Below are 21224 nucleotides of genomic sequence, written 5' to 3' on the forward strand. Positions count from 1 at the left end.
GCTAGCCATGCACTCTTCCAAAATCTTCCATTGCATCCACTTGTTTTCCCACCCCACCCCCTAAACAGCTGGCATCCCATAGCCACTGAGAGAGTCCCCCTCCATTACTGCCCTTTCTCCTGAGATGAGTCTCCAGTTCTGAACACAGCCCTAAGGAACTCTGGCTAATCCTCAAATATAATCCTGGATTTCCCACCCTCTCAACTTTCATGTGTGTCTTTTGGGGATGGGGAGTGGATAAAGAATTGACCAAGCAAATATGCCTATAAAATCCTTCTTAGTTCAGGGAACAAGAGAAGTTACAGAGGTAAAGGTAAAGGGACCCCTGACCATTAGGTCCAGTTATGACCAACTCTGGGGTTGCAGCACTCATCTCGCTTTATTGGCCGAGGGAGCTGGTGTACAGCTTCTGGGTCATATCGCGGGGATTTGAACCGCCGACCTTCTGATCGGCAAGTCCTAGGCGCCACCCGTGTCCCTTCTGTCTGACCTTAATTTCATGCAAACAAGGTGTATCCTGAGCAGATAACCACAGAGAAATTCGGTCCCTCGTTTATCCCTGATACCTGCAAACTGGATTTCTCTTTAGTTATCCATGGCAACCAGGGCCGGATTTAGGTTTGATGAGACCCTAAGCTACTGAAGGTAATGGGGCCCTTTATATGTCCAGCTGTCCTTTGTCAACAACAAATTGTCATTTTTTTGTGTTGAATATATGCTATATGGTAATATATGGACCTAATAGGTACCGTATCTGAAGCTATTTGCACATAACAAAATATGTATTCTATCAAAGTAATTGTTGAACTGAAACACAATTAAGAAGTATATTAATGGTGAAATACAGTTAAGAAGTATGTTAATAGTTAATAAATACCAGTGATATTTTAGGGAGCAGGCTAGCAGACGGGGCTCATTACTTACATCATAGGAGCCTACACAACACAAAACACTGTTGCTGTATGTAGGTTTTATATTATTTGTTTTTTATCTTATATTTTGGAAATGTACATCCAGGTGTTTTTTGCTTTAATTTTTTTTTGGGGGGGCCAAGAGAGTGGGGTCCTAAGCTATAACATGTTTAGCTTAAACGTAAATCCGGCACTGATGGCGATGGAAACTCGTGATTCTGCGCCCGCTCCCGAGCTTCTCACCCCATCTTACTCGGCCTATGTTCCAGGGTCACGCCCCGGCTTCGGCAACAGGCCTGCTCGCCTTCATTTGAGCGGGCCGCCTTCCCTTCTTCTCCGCCCCTTCTGTTGGTTGTTAGGCACGTGGTGCCAAGCGAGCACGCCGGCTGGCTGGCGAGCGCAATTTCGCCCGAAAAGCGCCGGCTGCTGCGTCCCGACTCTGCGCGTCCGAGGCGCCCGCCTTGCGCGCCCCTGTTTCCCCTGCGCTCTCCAATAGGGAGCGGTAGGAGCACCTTTGCAGACCTCCTCGCTCGGCGCTCCGAGAGCGGGGAAGTGATTCCCTCCCCGGCGCCGGCGCCTCGGCAGCAGCCTTCAATTTCTCCCGCTCTTCTGGAGATCCACCCCCGCCGGATCTCAGCAGCCAAGGCGTCGGCGTCGGTTCTCCCTCCTTCCTTCCTTCCACCTCGCTTCGCCCGCCGGGTCTTGCGGCTGGAGCTGCCTCTCCCCAGACGCGCACGGACGCCGCGGGCGGAGGAGAGCGCGCTTAGCTGGGATGGCAGCGGGTGCCGCGCGGGGCTGAAGCCGGAGCGGCGCCCGCCATGGCCAAGCAGTACGACGTGCTCTTTCGCCTGCTGCTCATCGGGGACTCGGGCGTGGGCAAGACCTGCTTGCTGTGCCGCTTCACCGACAACGAGTTCCACCCTTCGCACATCTCCACCATCGGTACGCCGGGGCGGGTGGGGAAGGAAGAGAAGTCGGGGGGGGGGATCTGCCAGCCCGGCCTCTTCCACCGTCTCCACCGGGAGCGGGGACAAAGGCGCAGGAGGGCCGACGAGATTCGCCCTCGAACAAGAGGGAGCCGCGGAGACTCCTTCGTAGGGCATCCTCGGGGTCCCGGCTGGAGGGAGGGAGACCTCGTGGGTCACATTTGCGGCCTTGGGGGCATCGCCGCTGGACTGGGGAGGAGGGGTGGCTGGGTTGCATCGCGCGTAAAGACACTGCGTCTTTGGCACGGATTAAGATGACTGTACCTGCACAGTTGCCCATAGCAAGCCCCAAGAGGGAATCGCCCCGGGCGATTCAGATCTGAGGCTCAGGCTCCCTGAAGCAAAGCCTTACTAAGGCAGGGATCGCGAAAAGCGCCCCTTCTCCCCGAAATCCCGGTCCCCCCTTCTGTGCCTTTGCTTCCAGTTACCTGTTGTTAGATGCTGCACCAATACCGGGCCTTGGCTCCCGCGTTGCCTGTGTTGGGAGCTAGTTTTTGTTCAATAACCGCCCGGCTCTCCGGTCACTGTAAATGTTGCTGCTTGTTGCTGCTGCTGCTAAATGCAGTAATGCCAGCTCACCTCAAAGGTGAAAATAAATGCGACGTCATTGTTCGAAAATATGAGGTAGGCATAACACCATGAGTCATATGGGGGGTGGGGAGAGGATAGAAGAGAGAAAGCCAGAGGGAAGGCAGACCCGTTTTGCTTTCTGAAATCCCCAGTGGTGGCTATGCTAGTCCCAGGGAATAAAGTCTGGCTCCTCATGGGCTCTTAAAAAAACAGCCCTCTGATAAGTCCTACCTGAGCCTAAACCCATAACGTGGAATATGCCTGTTTCTTTGGAGCATCTGCTTTTTTGTGGGTGTTAGCAGGCACATATGTGTGCTGAGAATCTGGAAGCAGCTACTGTATGAGCCCGTTCTATTTTTAGACACAGGAGTGACTTGTGGGAGCGTGCTGGTGAGCTCAGAACATAACACATAAAGCATCCTTAAGAGAGACTAAACATTGGCTGTGCCCCGTTTTACTGAGTGATGTGCAGGGCATATCTGAAGTGGCCAAGAGCAGATGATGGGATAAACTGGGGTTTTAGCTGTTTGTAGTACCAGGCCTTTATATTTTGCATTTATATTCCACCTTTCCTCCAATGAGCTCAAGGCAGTAGAGATTTTTGGGTGGTTTCTTTTTGCTTTTGGGGTTTAGTTGGTTGGGAAAGACATTACCTGCTCCCCCCCCCCACCCCCGTTTTATTTATTGGGAGTGTAGGTGTTTGGCCAGTTGAGGGGCAGTTCTGAGCATCACCAGTTTTTCTTCTGTGAAATGGGTACTTTATTTTGCATTTGACAGTTTCTTAGATTTCAGAATATGCCCTTGTGCCCCAAAAAGGTTGGGGACCCCTGCCACGACAGCTGAACCACACTAGCTCCAATGGTTTGCCTTCACTGTTAGACGCAGTATGCCTCTGGATACCAGTTGCCGGAAACTGCAGGTGTGGAGAATGCTGTTGCACCCGGGTCCTGCTTGTTGGTCCACTGTGAAAACAAAGTGCTGGACTAAATGGGCCTTGGCCTGATCTAGCAGAGCTCTTCTTCTGTTAGCTCCGTTGGTCATGAAACACATTACAGTGGTACCATGGGTTAAGAACTTAATTCATTCTGGAGGTCTGTTAACCTGAAACTGTTCTTAACCTGAAGCACCACTTTAGCTAATGGGGCCTCCCGCTGCTGCTGCACTATTTCTGTTCTCATCCTGAAGCAAAGTTCTTAACCTGAGGTACTATTTCTGGGTTAACGGAGTCTAGCCTGAAGCGTCTGTTACCTGAAGCGTCTGTAACTCGAAGCGTCTGTAACCCGAGGTACCACTGTAAATAAAAAGGGACCTTTTAAAACATGAATGGAGGTTCCCAGAGAATGACCTCAGTCAGGCCCCACAGTTCTGAAATTAGGCACAAAGCTTTCATCTCAGAAGGTGTGACTACTAGCGTGCTTTTCATTTTTAGAAATGTAGCGAACGTCCAAAAATAACTTGTAGATCGTGCAGGATTTTTTTGGGTGGTGGTGAGATAATGAAGCGTTGCCTGAAATGTGGTAAAAGGCGGCTGTGGCTGAGCTTCCCCACCTGCCTCTGACTTTGCCCGCTGAGGCCAATATGTTGATGTTTTCCTGTAGAAACCATTCGTTTCTACCATTGTGCTAGGCATGCATAACCTATAGCAGGGGTGGGGAACATTTTTTTCAGTCCAAGGGCCACATTCCCTTCTGGGCAACTGTCCGGGGGCCACATGCCTGTGGGTGGGGCCAGAGGCCAAGGTGGGTGGAGCAACGAAAGCAAATTTTACATCTATACAATAAGTTAGTTTGTACACACACTTATGCACACACTTCTCTATCCTCCACCCAGGGAAGCAAAAGGCAATGCAGGTTTTCAAGGACACATTCCAGGCAGTCAAAAGTATTCAAGGAAAGGGTTAGGGGATGTGGCCTGGGGAGAGAAGGTGCCATATAGAGAGGTGTGATTGGCTGCATTTGGCCTCTGGGCCTGAAGCTCCCCAGCTATGGCTCGATTCCTCAGGCTTGCATCCAGTGGCTGGCAGCTTGAGAAGAAAGCTGCTTTGGGGCATGTCCATATTGACACAACTCCATCTGAAAGAGCTCTGTAGCCCATATCAGGCATAGGACTTGCAAGTAAGGCCAACATGCATGTGGGGGGTTGGGCATTAGTATTGAAGCTATTAATTTCAGATTTGAGTATTTGGTCAGTTTGCAAGCTTATGATGGAATTGATCTGGAAAGTGAGAAGTCCCCATTTTCCTCCATCATCCCATCTGTTTGGGACTGATGGGTGTTGAAGTTCAGTAGCGTTGGGGTGGAGGACACAGGTTTCCCATCCCTGCCATACACTGAAGAATTGCGTATTCCAGTATTTAGCTTTCTGGCTAATAAGTTACTTTCCTATCATGGTCTATTTTAGGAAATAGGATGAAATTCCCCTTGCTTCCTGTTTAATTGCTTTTGTAGTCAGTAGTCAATAAAAAAATGAATTGGGATTTTTTTAAAGAGTAATTACAGAAATTTGCACCAGAAAATTTTCAGTTTGCATTGGAAAACATTCATTTGCTCTAGAGAGTGGTCTAAGTTAGCAAGTTTATATTACTAGTATTTAGTAAACCAACCTAAAATCATTGACACTGCCAAGCTTGCATAATATTTGTTTGCAGTTGGCACCCATTGTTACTAGCAAACTTATGAAAAGGAAAATTGTCCGTACAGAAATAAAGCTCTGGTTTTCAAAAGCTTTCTAGGAACTTCTGATGCTAAGAAAACAAGGTTTTCTGCTTAGTCCCATGATTTCTTGTAAATCATGCTTTTCCGAATTTCACCCAATTCCTCACTCATGATATGTATTTGCATCCATATGTTACAGAGTCTCTCCTCTCTTCTGCTCCTCCAGTTGCTTAATATCCTCCAATAAGTCACTGATTCTTCTAGTAACTTATCTGGCCAGTCAGCAGGCTTTAAGCTTTATTACAATTTTGTAGAATCCTGAGGGTCACCAACTGAAGCCAAGTGTAAAATAGTGCTTCAGGAAGGCAGACACGCATTAAGAATCAAGCACATATTCTGTCCAGGGCAAAAATCCATTCCTGGTTTCTTTGTTCAAGCCCTTTAATTTAGCGAGGGAATCCTTTTAGTTGTTGCTATCGTCAAACAATTGAGAAACACTTACTGATCTACTGCAAAACACCCAGAGATCTGCCAAGTGGATCGTGGCCTACCTTCTACCTAATGCTGCTGCTGTCCAGTGTACCATGGGAATAATGGTAGTAAACACGTCCAGGGGGTGCCCTAACTACCCCATTTGTAGGCTTGTAGCAAAATATACTACTCACAATGGTGTTCACTCAGGGAGATTACCTCCTTTTACCAGGGGTGGCTCCACCAAATATTTGTAGGACTCCCATCAGTCCCAGCCAACATGGCAATGGTAAGGAAAATAGGAGTTGTAGTCCATCAACATCTGGAGGGCCACAGGTTCCCCCACTCTGCTTTATAGGGGAGAAATCAGGTATTAAATGGTCTTCATTCAGGTGAGTAGGCAGTGAAGACTATCACTAGGTTGGGTTTTCAGCCCCCACTTCCCTATTCTCCTGAGATGGGACATTAGGAGGGTTGCGGAAGAGTGGAGTTAAGTGCCCTCTCTTGAAAAGCTTGTTCTTCGTGTGACCTGCTGCTTAGATCTGCTTGAGCAGATCTAACTCAGATCTGACCCACTCAGGTTGACCATGGCCGGTTTTAGCCAGGTAGCTTGTATGTATGAATAGCTATGTAATGGGATATGTTCCTCCTTGAGTTTATATTTTCTCCAGCAGTGGACCATTTCCAAAACGGTCCTGTTCTCCCACACGGTGACGCAAGCACACAGTCCTCATCTGCCTTAAGTTAATGAAGTTCTCATTGTGACCACAGAGCTAGTAGAAAATGCCTTGCAGAGTACAAAGGATCACTTTCAACTTGTTCCTGCTTGGTGAATCGTGCACAATATGTGAGTCACCCTCAGAAAGCTACACAATTTTCTGAGGAGAAAATAAACTTAATCTTGGATCGGGGAGCTTTTTTTGTGCAGAATGCAAGGCTTTGTTTTGCTGGATCAGGCCAAGTGTCCATCTAGTTCAGCGATATGTCTCCCAACAGGAGCTAGCTGGGTTCTGGAGGAAATTCATAAGCAAGGCATGAGGGTCACCGTCCCTTTTGGTTTGCAATCAGTTTCTGATAATTGGAACTATACTGCCTCTTAACATTTATTTCTCACAGTTAACAACTACTGGTAGATGTAGGAACCTGCCTCACACCAAGGGAGACCACTGGTCCACCTACTACCCTGATAGGCAGCACCTTTCCAGGCTTTCAGATGGGGCACTTCCCTCAGCCATGTCTGAAGATGCCAGCAATTGGACCTGGGGCCTTTTCCATGCAAAGTACCTGCTCTCCCATTGGGCCACTGCCTGTTCTGTAGCCTCTAACCTGCCCAATCATGGATCTAAAAACTGTTGTCTTATGCATTCACTTCTGGGTTTGATTGCCACAGTTTCTTAAGCTATGGCTGACATGAAGAAGGCCTTATAAAGCTGGTACTCTCAAGCAGCTCTACCCTGCCCTGCAACCAGAAGAATGGCAAACTCAGATGAGAAATATTTAAAGGCAGCAGGTAGGCGCTGCTTGGTTTGGGCATATGCATTACTGCTGAGGTGTTTTGTCAGCCAAGCTCTATTGCACTGTGGCACACCACCTTGGAAAGATGGGTTGCGAAGGTAGCTGTGTGCAGCTTTGGTGGCATTTATCTTGCAGTCCCCTGTGCTGCTGAAAGGTACCTGCTTCTTCAGCAGTGTGGGCAAGCAGCTGCAGTAGAAACTTCAAAGAAACACACAGAGTCTTTGGTGCTTTCTGCTTTTGCTGGCTGTCTGCAGAGAACTGGGGAGTTGGGCTGTTGTTCTGATACGAGGAGAAAAGGCTTCAAAAGAATCTAGACCGGATCACAGATAAGTTGAAGTTGCACAGCCTACCAAGGTTAGATCTCCAGCCTCTATGACAAAATGAAGGTGAATTCACTAGTACTTTCCCATGGTTCCTTTCATGGTTATGTTCCCTACTCCAGTAAGATTTTCTTGTCCTGTTTTTGTACTACTTTATATACACACACTCCATGGCTGAGCATGCAAAGGCAACATATATTAGATTGTATAGTAAACTATTCCTTTATGACCCACATTGGCCTAGACCAGAGGTGGACAGCCAGCACCCCTCCATATGTTGTTGGACTCCAACTGTCATCAACCCCACCAATGGCCAGGCCCAGCTCTGGGATGGAAATAGCCTTGATCACCCTGGTGGATGATGTGCTCTTGAGGAAGGATGGAAGGAGTGCTATCCTGTTAGTATTGAAAGCCAGGAATGCTTTCACCCATAGTAACCTTCTGGGTCAACTATTGGGTATTGGACTTTGTGGACACTTTATTACTTTTGTTCTTGTTGTTCCATGATGGAAGTTCTCGGGTGATAATGTTGGGCAACTGTGCCCTATGGCTTTCAAGGTGCCCCAGGGCTCTGTTACGTCTTCCGTGCATTTTAAGAGCTGCATTAAGCTACTGGGAGAAGTCATCCAAAGGTTGATGACATGGAACTCTGTCTTTCCATCTTCTGATATCAGGTTTTAGAAACTCTAAACTGATGCCTGGAGGCAATTCTGAGATGGATGAGGGCGAACAAGCAGAGGTTAAATCCTGGCAAGGTGGAGGGGCTGTGGGCTGGGATATCCCCCAGATGAAGTTCTACTTCCCCTAAAAGACCCAAGTCCGCATTGCAAATGCTGCTGGCTTGGGTGCTGAATAGTGAAGCCCAAGTAGTGTTGGTAGCTAGGGTAAGATTCCAGACATCCCTGTTTCCCATGGACAGTCCCCAGATTTACAAATCAGTCCCCTGACAAAATTCATCTATTTAGTAGGAAGTTGAAAAGTGTCCCCGGATTCATTGGGGGGAAAATCTGGTAACCTTAAGCCAGGGGTGTGTTTCAGCTGGTGTGCCAATGGTGGCCATTTCTGCAGAGGACAAAATTAGCCACAGTGATCTATTTCCAGACTAGACACAGATAAGGCACTCTGCCCGGGGTTGCTTTTAAATAGTGTCTAGAAACTTCAGCTGGTCCAAAAGGCAGTCGCCATAGTCCTGATGGGTATACTGTTGTCAACGTCAACAACATCTACATTATAGCAAGTATACTGGCTTTGTAGACCCATTTTAAAGGGCTGGTTTTAAACTTTTAAGCCCTAAAAGGTTTAAGCTGTGAGCTGTCTGGCAGCAGCTGTGACATCTTGCCCACACACTGAGACCTCAACCAGAGGCCTGCTTGGTGTGTTCACCCCGTAGTTCTGTGAGATTGGTGACCATCAGAGTGAGAGCACTAGTTTGAGTTGATTAAAATGAGCTCTGCCTAGCTACTGACTCAGCTGCTGTAGTGTTATGGAGTTTGTATGAATATGTCAACTACTCAGAAGTCTAAAAGAACTGTCAGCGCTCTATGGCAAGCTGCTGGTGAGAAGGAGTTCAGCAGAGAAGGGAGGATCCAGCTCCTTAACAATGGTGATCTACTCTTAGATTGTGTGTGTGTGAATGTTGTTTACATATTCACATAGTGGGGTGGATATGGGAAGAAATTCAATGTAGCACCATGGCATTGGTTCCGTCAGTGCAAGCATTTCAGCTCATCAGATGGAATGATTCCCCCCCTTCCCCCAAGCACTGTTCTGGGGGAATCTATCAAGCCCCCTAAGAGCCAATTTTTGGATGGGGGGAAGCAGTGTTGCGCTAGTGGAGGGACTTGCACAATCTTCTGCTAGCGGGACTCCATTGAATCAAGCCCAAGGAAGATGTTGCACGTGAGGAACATGTACATGGGTATTTGTGGGTCTCCATATATATGTTCTAAATGTCACATAACCTAATTACACTCAGCAGAATCTACTGGGTAGGGATGGAGTCGCCCTTGTAACTTATCTTTTGCTTTTGTTATTCACAGGAGTCGATTTTAAAATGAAGACTATAGAAGTAGATGGCATTAAGGTTCGAATACAGATCTGGTAAGTGATTTTAGCTATTGCAATATAGATCTTCAGACAGAGAGCTGAACTCTGGATCTGGGAGACCAGATGAGAGTTCCTTGGTGTGAATACATTGTGAGAACTTTGGCAAGTTGCCCATTCTCAGCCTCAGTTCTTTTATCTGTAAAATAGGAATGGCAAGTAACTCAGCCAGCAAGATTGCCATAAAGTGAACATGCAGAGAGATTGTAAAGCACTCTGCAGATGAAGTACTTGGTAAATTATCAAAAGTAGCATGGAATCAATAAGTGGTTATTGAACACCATCCTCAAAGAGAGGTCCAGTAGGACTGAGAGGGAGAGGCCATTTGGGTTCCTGGGCAGTAATGTAACAGGCTGTTATATACCATGTGTGTAGTGTAGCTTTTGTGTGGTTGCCTGAATGGGGACTGGGTCTGTTTTTCGGGGTGTGGATTAAAGCTCCATGCCTAAACTGCAACAGAGGCCATTTCAAACTACTATTATTGTTGTTATTTAGAAACATATACTTCTCTCTTTTAGGTAGTTTTAGTACCTACCCCAGCACCACTGGTGCTTTATCCTGTTTTCATGCAATAGAAGGGGAGTGGCTTTGACCCAGGAAGTTTTCCACTTTATGGTGTTGGTTTCTATTGGGGGTGGTGAAATACTGGGGTGGGGGTTTTAGATAGCATTCAAATAACTAAATAAAAATAAGTCTTTTTTAAATGGGACACGGTTGCTTCGTTGTATGTCAGCATGAAAATAATACATCTTTCTGGGAAGACCCTAGATGTGATTATCTTGACAGGAGCAGATTTAAAACTGCCCAGCAGGGAGCAGCCAAATTGCATAAACCTCCATAGCTGAAGTGATCCTGTGTGTTCTTGGGTGCCTGTACTGCAAGGAAATTGCCTTGTGACAATATTAGTGACGATGACCATTTGTGGATCAAAGAGCAAGTCGGTCATAAGATGATACTGGAGAGCAACAATTAGTCATGCTTTATGACGACTTGACTGCAGTTTAGCACAAATCTGCTGTTTGGGCTTGTCTTCTGACGTGGCAGAAAGTCAAGGCTGCATGTTAGGAAGTGTGTTTGGCAGCTACTTTAGCAGGGGTGAGGAGGAGGAGTTTGTGTAATGTTGAGAACTGCTCCTGGTTATCCCATCACTCACTTTGCATAATACAGAGGGTGATTTGGGATAATGGGGCCCAGTCCATTACATCAGCTGAGGCCAGTTACCATTTGGCTCCTCTTCTCCTTGAACTATTTCTGTTCCAGCTGGTCACTCTAAAAACTACCATGTAACTCTTAAGGAACTGATGCCCAGCTTTTCTTATTTTCCTCTTGCATCATGTATCTTAGTTTGTAAGCCTGTGGGCAGTGGCTCTTTTGTTCTTTAATCTCTGGACAGTGCTTTAATAAATTCTAAACAACTTCGTAAATGATTAGCAGAATCCCAACAGTGCACAAGGAGACCTCAGCTTGCACAACAGGACTTCACCTTCCTCTCCTCTCCTTGCAGCCCCTTCCCCCCTTCCCCATTCCAAAATCTTCTCTGGAGCTTATCCCAACCCTCCAGTGCTGATTTTGCAGCAGGGAGGAGAGGATGGTGAAGTCCTCTTTCATAAGCAGAAGTCTGTTCCACTCACTCATGGGCAGCGCTGGATACAACCCAATAGCTGATGATAATAATTCTCTTGTCCGTGTGAGCGCCAACTCTGCTGCAGTCCAGATGGATCATGTGGATAAAAATTGCAGTGCATGCCCCTCAGTCTGTGTGTAACTTGGAGCAACTCTAATGACGCCTGCTTTTGTTCCAGGGACACTGCAGGTCAGGAGCGATACCAGACCATCACGAAGCAGTACTACAGGAGAGCCCAGGTAAAACTGTTTTCTCCTAGACTAGAAGTAGTACAAAAAGCATGGAGAGACCTGGGAAGGACTAGCTGGCTTTTGCAGGAATTGTCCCAGCATTGGTCTCGGTGCTATTTCTCTGACATCTTCATCTGTTGCCAGAGATGCAAGCATAGTGTAACCAAAATTCATGGAGGTGACCTGACAGAGGTGGACATTCTCTCCATTTTTTGATATTGAGTGGAATTAAACATCGTGCTAAGGAGATCGTCCTGCTGAATTGAATCTCGCCTCCCTTTCACCCATGCACTATTCTAGGGGTTTTCCCTACCCTCCAAAGCAGAATGGGGGGGGCACAGGGAGAGGAGGGATAATATTGTTGCACCAGTGGATCTTGTTGCAGTAGCTTCTGCAAGTGCAACAACTTAGTTGAATCCAGACCATACGTTCTTACTTGGAGACAAAGACACACACAACTTTGGGGCTAATGCTGACAAAGGTTAGCACTGGAACACCGAAAGGGTCCCAACATTAAACCTCAGCTAAATTGAAAGGCAGCAAGCCAGAAGTCCCGGGTTGGGGATGTCAGATGGCCTCGAGGGCTGAAGACAAGCTGCATACTATAGGATTTTAGTGTTACTGCTGCTATCTTGGTGCATAAAATGCAGTGATGTTGGCCCATGAGAAAGCAATCCAAAAATCCACAGATTGCATGCAGCCTCCCCCACGCAGCCTCTGCCTGTAGGGTGGGCAGAGAGGGAGGAGGCAAGCAGACTGATAATGCTCCACAGGAAAGGCGCTGCCTCTCCAGTTAGCTGCAGAGATCGAAGATATCTCTCCCCTCCACGTCTTTCCCGTGGGGCAGAGGCTGCGTGGGGGAGGCTGCGTGTGTGACCTGTTTTGTCTTTGCGCAGCTCCATTTGTGTGCGGGCGGTGCAACGTTACACAGAAGGAGCGCAAGGCACGATGTTTCACTAATGTTAAAGGCACGGGGGGGGTATTACTTCAGTCGCCGCGCTCCTCCTGTGTAACTTTGCGTCACCGGCACACAAATGGAGCTGCGCGAAGACACTGCACGGCAAAAACAGACTGCCTACAGCCTCCCTCCCCACTGTAGGGCGGGCAGAGTGGGAGGAGGTAAGCAGACTACGGAGGCCCCACAGCTTGCCACTACCAGGAACTGCAAGTGCTAGAGCAAGTTCCGTATTTATTTATATATTTGCTATATTCCATGGATAAGACAACCAATGTTTTTAGACCTAAAAAATTGGGTGAAAAACCTCGCCTTATAAATGGAAAAATACGGTAAATATTGTGCCCCCTGACTGCTGCCTGTAGGTCACCTGTTGCCTGCCGTTTGATGCCCTGAGCCATAGTGGTGCTAGATCTCTGAGACATGAAGCCTAGTGTATAAGAAGCGTTTAGTAAAACTGCAGCCAAAGAAGCCTGCTGTATATCTGCAGGGAATGCAGACTGATTAGCCAGGTCCCCAGGAGGAAAGACTGACATATTCATTAAACAGTTGTCTGTTATCTAGTATGGTGGCAGCCTGCTCTGTAACAATCTTGTAGGAACAACTGTCAAAACACAAATGCTTTTGGTTTATCGGTAGTAGTTAAAGGCCACATCTGCCGTGAAGGTTTCACAATGAGCTTGGCCTACATGCAGATGCATGCAGAATCTAACAGGACAGAAGAAAGAATAATCCCCAAATGTCTAGTTCCTCTTCTTCAACCCTCCAGCATAATTCCTGGCCAGAGGGTGCATAGGGAATATCCTATTAAATTAACAGTTATACACACACACACACACACACACACACACACACACACACCCCTTCCCTGTAAGTAGAAGTCATTTCACCTTTGGGTTTATGTTGCACGTTTTACTCCATTCTGTTTTCTTGACCTGGTTCTCTCCCCAGGGGATATTCTTGGTGTACGACATCAGCAGTGAGCGCTCATACCAGCACATCATGAAATGGGCCAGTGACGTAGATGAGGTAAGTGAGGAGGTCTCCCTGCTTCTTCCCCCTATTGTTGGGGACTATTGGCCCCAGTGTGGGAGAAGTTGCCATGGCAAAATCCGATGAACTGCTCCTGCTCAAGGCCTGTGTGTGTGTATATATACATGCACTCTCTTGTCTTGAGAAGCCTTGTTCAAACAGAGAAATAGCACGTTTGGCTTAGGTGCTTGGTTTATCTAGAGATTGTAGGATTAAAATAGCCTTGGGAATTCAACGGACAGTCCGGATGTCCTTGAAAAAGGCATAACACTTTTGGGATGTCCTTATTTCCTGTAAAAGGACTTTACCTTGTGTAAGCTCCTCAGTATTTAGCAAGTGCTAACTAGAAGATTATGCAGGGACTAGAAGAACATCTAATAAACCTTAACCGTGTTTTAAATCTGAGCTGTATTATGCCATCTCTTCTGTGACAAAAGACTGTTCTTTCTTTTTTAATAATAACTATTATGTTGTTTTGCATGTAAAGCATCCAGTGAATATTTATGGATAGGTGGCTATGTATATAAATGTAATAATAAATAAAATACACTGCTGTTGAATAACTGGTGGAGGCATCTTGGATACTGCCAGGGTGCTAACTTTGTGTCCTTGTGCACATACATTCTGCCTTTACACTGTTAGGGAATTTTTATAAATTAGCCTTTGCCAGGTTGGTGCCCTCCAAATGTGTTGAGACTACAACTCCCATCAGCCTCAGCCAGTTCTGGGGTTGATGAGAGTTGTGGTCCAGATCACCTGGAGGCACTGGGCTGGTGAAGGTGGTGCCCATTTTTACATGGTGACTCTTAACACTCTGCCACAACTGGCACTGAAGTAATCTGCTGCTTTTGCAGTGAACTTAATGGGGAGATGAACAGGTCTGGGCTGAAGGAGATGCTGTTGGGCATGTGCGATCAACTCTGTTGGCCCCTGGGTTTGGGGGGATTTTATAGCTGCCCTGTTTATTTGATTGGCTTGGTCTGTGGAAGCCTTGTTTTCTGTAAGACCATCCTGCGATTCTTTTAATTGCTTTGTTAAGATCAGAAATGTGTTGGGCGCTGCCATTTTCCAGATGTTTGTGTTGCAGTGGTGAAAGAAGCCATTTGCTATGAAAATTCTCTGCCCTGTGCAACAGTTAAAAGGCAACAGGAATGGTGCATTTGACAATCCCAAGTCTCAACAGTGCGGTACAGCTCAGCTTTTAACTATGCTGCTTCTAATCTGTGCTGATTGGGAAGGGCTAAAGTCTCTCCCTTCTCTCCAGTATGCCCCAGATGGCGTCCAGAAGATCCTCATTGGGAATAAAGCAGACGAGGAGGAGAAGAGGCAAGTAGGCAAGGAGCAAGGCCTCCAGGTAAACTTCTTGGGTAGCTGCTAGTTGTTCTTCTTTGAGACCTAAGCCTCACCCATAGCAGATGATATAGTAAAACTGACAGTGCCAGGTGGGTCAGACCATCTACACTGCATTAGGGTCTCAGACAGGGCTCCCTCATAGCCCTACCTGAAGACGCCAGGGATTGAACCTCAAACCTTCTATATGCAAAGCAGATGCTCTGCTACTGAGCTGTTTCTCTTCACTCAGGCCTTGTAAATAACGATGTGGTCTGGGCCTCTCTGTTTTTTAATCTGTTTTAACTTTGGTGGTGCAGTGAGTTCTGCTTTCGTTGTATTTATGTTTGTGCTTTTTATTTAAATGGTTTTATGTTTTAAATGGTTTTTGTAATTATTAACTGTGAGATGCCCAGAGAACCTTGTTATGGTATGGCATACAAGTGTCCACTTGCCAGGCAGGCTGTAATGCTAACCAAGGGCCTGGTCAATGGCAGTCTCCACAGCAGCTGTACTAACCACAGGCATTTTTATATGGCTGTAGTGGCAGCCCCCTTATCCTCCATTTTCAGTGCCGTGTGGGAAACTTATTGGGCTCTGGGGACGGCATTATTCAGAAACCTATGTTTGATTGAAGCCAACTTGTTCCACACTGTACCACTTCAAACGGCAAAGGGGGCCTCATATGTTTGGATCTTGCCCCATACACCTCCCCAACCAAATTCCTCTATATAAGACAATGGCATTGTCAGGAACCCTTCTTGCTATGGGATAGGTTCTGTTGTTGTTCTTCAGAAGCACATGCAGTTGTGTGAGACCCCCACATAATCTGGTATAGTCAGGAACAGGTCGATTGCCTCATCCGCTGTGGGTGTGAACCAGGGCAGAGTCTGATCTAGAAAACTAGATGGTAGGAGCAGTTAAATTTTGTCAACGTCCAGGAACTTGTGGAAATGGGTTCTGGAAGCTGGTTTCCTTCTGGCATAGACAAGCTCTGTTTTACAGTGTTCCCGGGTCACTGTTTATATTGGAGATGGCACTGGGGTCTGGAGCTGGACTTCATTCTACTAGTTTTTCCAGCCCTGGTTAATCAGAGAGACACGCTATGCTTGTAACAGTGCTCTTTTTCCGCATTCAGAAACGTCAAATGTTACCTAGCCTGTTTTTTAAAAAATAATACAAGTTATCTTTTCAGTCTTGGAGGTGGTGATGTAAGAATGTTCTAGTTTCTTCAAATCTACCTGTACAATCTATTGACAGTCACTATTGTACCTGTATGTAAAGCTGTCAGAACTTCTGTCTTCCAGCTGGCCAAGGAGTATGGCATGGATTTCTATGAAACAAGTGCCTGCACCAACGTAAACATCAAAGAGGTAAGAACTCTGCATATGGAACTTCCAGGTGTCTGGTGCTTTGCAGCCAGTGTATCACCTTTGCAGAGCAAGTGTAGATACAGAACAAAAGAGAGTTCATGGTGGAAAATCCTTGGGCTCACCTGTAGTTTTTGACCATAGCAGCCAGTAGGCACCTCACCCTTGAGAGGGAAAGCAAAGTTGCACTATATATTGTTGGAAAATGTAACATATCTATTTTATTTAATCTCAGAAGTACTTACACTTACATATGGTGGTATATCTGGATTCACACCCACCCACCTACTGTAGCCTTTCGTGCCATATCCCATACCTGTTCTGGATGGTCTCTAAACCCTCAGGAGTGGGCTACAGTGGGCAGCAGAACTGGCAAAAATGGGGTCCATTGGATACGCCCCTATGTGTGATAATGTTAGCAGTTAGTGTCAAAACTCATACATAGATGGAGCAGGGCCCACTGTTGATCTCAGTGGGACATATTTAAGCATGCACATAACTTTCCTGCTTAAAACTGGATTGTAAGTTGACTCTTGCATGTAGTAAATAAAAATTGCCACCAAGTGGGAAGCCAAACTGAAAGTTTGAGAAGTAGTCTTAAAAAAAAAAAGATCTACCTCAAATGTCTAAAACATTTAGACATGTGCACCCAAGCACACTGGTAAATACATTGTGGGCTAGTAACTTGTGTAGACTTGTTTGCTGATCTAAAGCTATGTACTAAACCTCACTTTTTTAAAAAACAACAACCCTCATCTCTTTCAGTCTTTTACTCGTCTGACAGAGCTAGTCCTGCAGGCCCACAAGAAGGAGCTGGACGGACTCCGCACGTATGCGGCTGATGAACTGAACCTGGTTGAGCTGGAGGAGGAGGCAAGCAAGCCAGAGGGCACAGAGCACTCCCCCAAGACCTGCTGGTGCTGAAAGCCTCCCAGTGCTCTTCCTTTTCTTCTGTCCCCCAGTGCAGGCAGAGAGGCTGCCACCTAGAGAGGGCTCCATCTCTTTGGTCTCTGGTTGCCTGCCTGCCTGCCTGCCTGCCCACTCTCTGCCCTGCTGGATCCTCTTTGGATTTCCTGGTGTTTCTCCTTGATTGGTGATTTCTGTTGTTCCCCCAAACTCCCTGGATCCAAATCTCTCTTCGGGGGGGCTCACAATATGCAGAACATCACCCCGCCACCTTTGCGGAAGAGCTGTGGTTGGCGATCGCAGCAGCCGAGGCCCATTCAGCAGCCTCTCAACCTCCAGGTGCTCTGCAGCCTTGCCCTTTTCCAAGGGGCAGCTGAGCCGGTTGGGTTCTGTGCCTGGGTGCAACTAGGCCTGTCCTCTTGAGAACAGGGCGCTCAAGGAGGGAGGAATGCCCCGCTTCATTCACTCTCCTCCAGACAGACCGTTTGCTTGCACACCCTCAATAGCAGGCCTGCTGAAGGCTTGTCCGTTTGTATCCGCCCCCCGCCCCCCATACATTGCCTTGCCATTTCAGCATCTGCCCTAATGCCTGCACAGCTTTGTGCAGGGTTGGGGCTTTGCGGCTGTATTGGATACAGTGTCTTGTACATACCTGGCTGCCTGGAGGTTGTTGTTAAAAAAGACCTCTCACCACGGCACCTCGCCAAATTGGGGCTTGTTCCAAAGTGCACAGTGGCATCTCTTGCCCTGCTAAGTGTAAGCTGCTGGGAGCAGCAAAAGTATAGCCCTGCTGGGAAAGGGGTAGGATGATGGAAATTTGGGGCTTTAAATTCAGACTCGCCTTACCAGTTGCAAAGAATGTTTGCTTCTTCCCAGGCCAAACTAGGCTCCCATTTTGTAACTCCTTGGAGCCTTGTCTTGCACACCAAGCAAAATCCTTGCCTACTATTATTTACTCGAAGATTTTTGTATGGCATCTTTGCTTGGCTCCCCTTGGGTATCCCTGGTGGTGCAGGTACATCAGGCAGCTGCTTAGTCTATATCCCTGCACCAATGGAGGCAGAGAGCCCACCCTATCTGTGTGTCACCTGTGTGGAACTGGCTTTGAGAGCCCCCTTGGAATGACTTTCCCAACTATTCACCAAATCGCTGATATGGAAACACACTGTAATCTGTGCATAGAGCCTTCCCTCATTTGTTTCTTCCCACTCTTGAGGTCCAACCTGTAAGAAGTTGCTCAAGACCCTTTCGTGGGCTCTTTTTAGAAGTTCTTCCACAGAAGGAATTTCCTTGGCAACTCAGCCTGGTAGATTCCAGGGTATCCAATTTATTTGGTTCTTTTGCCATGTGCTGCTTAACATGGCTTGATCCAAGGAAACTGAAACCAGCCTGCCTGCCTGCATGTTGTACCAGCATCCCCCTCTCGCCTTGACATGCTTGGCGGGGGAGGCCTTAAGACACTTGGCAGTATGTCATGGTAATTCTAATCTATATGCGCCTGCCTGCTCCAGAGTAGCTGCTCCCTGCGTGCCAACACCATGGGGAGGCTAAGACTCCTTTCCCTTCCTACGTACATGCCAGCAATGGGCTACATTTGCGGATCTAGAAAGGATGGGTGTCAACCGGAGGCTTTCTGGGTGGGATGGCGGTGCATAAGTCCTCCTGCTGCCTAGAGAGGCTGCCTTTGATGGAGGGGGTGGGGCTTAGGCACGATCCATTTGAGCAATAGAAAATGGTTCTTATATCCATGTGATGATCTGCCCTTCCCTAGCCAGGTCATACCAGAGAGCAGGCTGATCTACATTTCCCTGCTCGTTTTTCCTCTTCCTCCTCCAGTTGGTTGGTGACTTTCTCTCTCAGAGCAGATGAAAAATATTTTTACCCAGTGAAGGAGAGGAAGGATAGTAGCAGGAATAAAGTTGGCTGCACTGTGATTCTTGTCCTGAAAGCAAGGGTGCCTTGAATTTCCAAAAAAGGCTCCACTCTCAAAACCACCAGTTTTACCTCTTTCTTTGTGCTGGGTGGGTTTGAACAGGTATCAAGCCACTGGAAATGTAAGGGGGAAACATTGAAGTTCTACACACAGTGCCTGTTGTTGGCAGGAGCAGCTCTCCTGTAGCCACAGTCCCCTGGGAAGACCCCAGTCCCAGGGTCTTGGAAGAAAGAGGCACAAAACGGCTTGACCACAAGGGACCGCTTCCTGCAAGACCTAGTGTGAAGCTGGAGACACACATAGCTGGTAGCCTGTTTAGTTTTTGAACTACAACTCCCACCATGCCTGACCATAAGGCCGTGCTGGTTGTGATAGTATGAGGGGAGCTGGAATCAAACAACACCTGGAGCACCAAAGCTTCCTCCCGGCCATGATGTAGTAGGACCCAAATTGTGTAAGAACAGGTGAAAATGCAAAGAAACGAGGACTTGTGCAGGTGGGGAACTAGGCATCTTTGCCCTGAGAGGAGGCATGTAGAGACTGAGGGAAATGGATGGGCCACAGCAAAGGAAGAGCTTTTTTTGCCTCTTTTGCAAGCCCAAACTCGGTTGATCTGATTGGTTGAGGCCTTGCTGGCTTTGGTCTGCCTAGCTTGTTAGGAGGTTGGAATGAAGACTGAGGGCCAATCCTTGCACAGAGAGTCTACGTGGCCTGTGTTGTCTTCTCACCCCCAGCCCCTGCTCCTGTTTTCTGACTGGATTGCACTGCACCCAAGGTGAATGGGCATGCTGTGAGTGCAGAAAGCAGGTTTGCACTTAAACCTACAGCGTGGAAGGCCTTTGGCAGCATGCAGAACTGCCAAGCTAAGGTATAAGTGTGATGAGAAACATAGAATAACTCACTTGGCCTGTTCTTAGTGCAACTGGGAAACAAAAAACAACAGTGGCTAGCTAGCTGCCTGCAGAGAGAGTGGTTGGCTCAGCTGGTTCCTGGCTGTCTCTTGCACCCAGTTCTTTAAAGCTCTGTTGCTAGAGCTGCCCTCAAGGGGGTCTGAAAGGATCGAAGAGAGGGATGTCATTCTGTCCCTGAAATGAGCACAGGAGGCTTCCCAGTATCTCTGGCTCTGCAAGCTGGGAGAGCCCAAAGATGTCCCCACTGTAGCTCTTCCTTGCCTGCTGCAATTCAGCATCACATCGGCGCCGCTTGCTCCACCTAGTATCTAAGACCATATCCCACCAATATAATAGAAGCTGGGCTGCTGATGCTGTTAACTATAACGCACAAACTACTAGACTCCAATGTAATCTTCACAACACACAAGACCAGAAAGGGGAACAGGTGAGGAGCCCTTTGCCTTGCTTATGGCGTGAACTGGAGTCCTTATTGTGTAGAGTCATCAATGGTCTCTTAACTGGGTTGAACTCACAAACAAGTAGTTGACGAAGCCTCTGGCTCCCAACACTGAGCAAAACGAGCCACACTAACAGTGTGCATTCTGGGTCATTAAGACAACTCTTTCAGTGCGAGAAAAGCTCCCTAATCAATGCTGATTTTTCTCTGTGCAGATTGGAGTGGCGCTCTCAGGAGGCCACAAAGTGCTTCTTGGTTTCAAGCCAGTGCTTGGGGAAGGGAGGATGAGTCTGGGAATCTAGCACTCCAGTATTCTGAGGCTGCCTCCGTCCTGTTGAGTCATGGATCATTCTGTCTGTAGCGGAAACCGTTGCATATAAACTTGTCATGGGATCCAGCCAAACTTAGAACTTTCTGAATCCTCTGCTGTGTCTGTAATTTGTGGACTTTGCACTTTGACTGGGTTTCCTTGTATGGCCTGTCATTGTAACTCATGATTTTAAACAAGAAAGATCTTTACAAAAATAAAGATTCTCAAAGTGGTTGGTGGCTGCTCTAGTTCCTTGCTGGGTGGCTAACCCAGTCCTCTGCAACGAAGAAGCTGTGTTGCTGCTAAGAAACTCACTTGAAGTGAAATCCAGGAGGTCAAACAGCAAATGCTTCCCTATGTAGAGAATAGAGCTATGTTTAATTCATGCTGCAAATGGGCTCAGTTGCACAAGAAAGGAGCCAAAGAAGCAAACCAGGGGTAGAACGGATGTAGCTTGGCGCACGGATCAGTGCAACCAGCTTTTGTCCAGGAAAATTGCAACAAGCAAGGATTAGTTCTGCCCACATGGGACCACCTGGAATTGGCAGAGTCCTGGAGTGAACATTATATGTATTTGCAGCTATTTTTGTATTGTAGCAAGGAATATAAAATCCCTCCTTCAAAAGGAGACTGCAAGAGCTCAAACTGCCTGCTA

The 21224-nt window shown here is 47.3% G+C and overlaps 1 protein-coding gene across 1 annotated transcript; it reads left to right on the top strand.

Moving 5' to 3' along the window:
* The first annotated feature begins 1317 nt into the window (after positions 1–1317).
* On the top strand, positions 1318–20801 carry RAB15 (RAB15, member RAS oncogene family). Its single transcript, XM_082214920.1, has 7 exons — positions 1318–1853; positions 9467–9527; positions 11333–11393; positions 13291–13368; positions 14636–14725; positions 16008–16073; positions 16836–20801. The coding sequence occupies exons 1-7, from the start codon at positions 1730–1732 to the stop codon at positions 16992–16994; spliced, it is 639 nt and encodes a 212-aa protein (XP_082071046.1). The 5' UTR covers positions 1318–1729; the 3' UTR covers positions 16995–20801.
* The last annotated feature ends 423 nt before the right edge of the window (positions 20802–21224 follow it).

Source organism: Podarcis vaucheri, assembly GCF_965113315.1.
Source record: "Podarcis vaucheri genome assembly, chromosome: 1".
Taxonomy (NCBI): Eukaryota; Metazoa; Chordata; class Lepidosauria; order Squamata; family Lacertidae; genus Podarcis; species Podarcis vaucheri.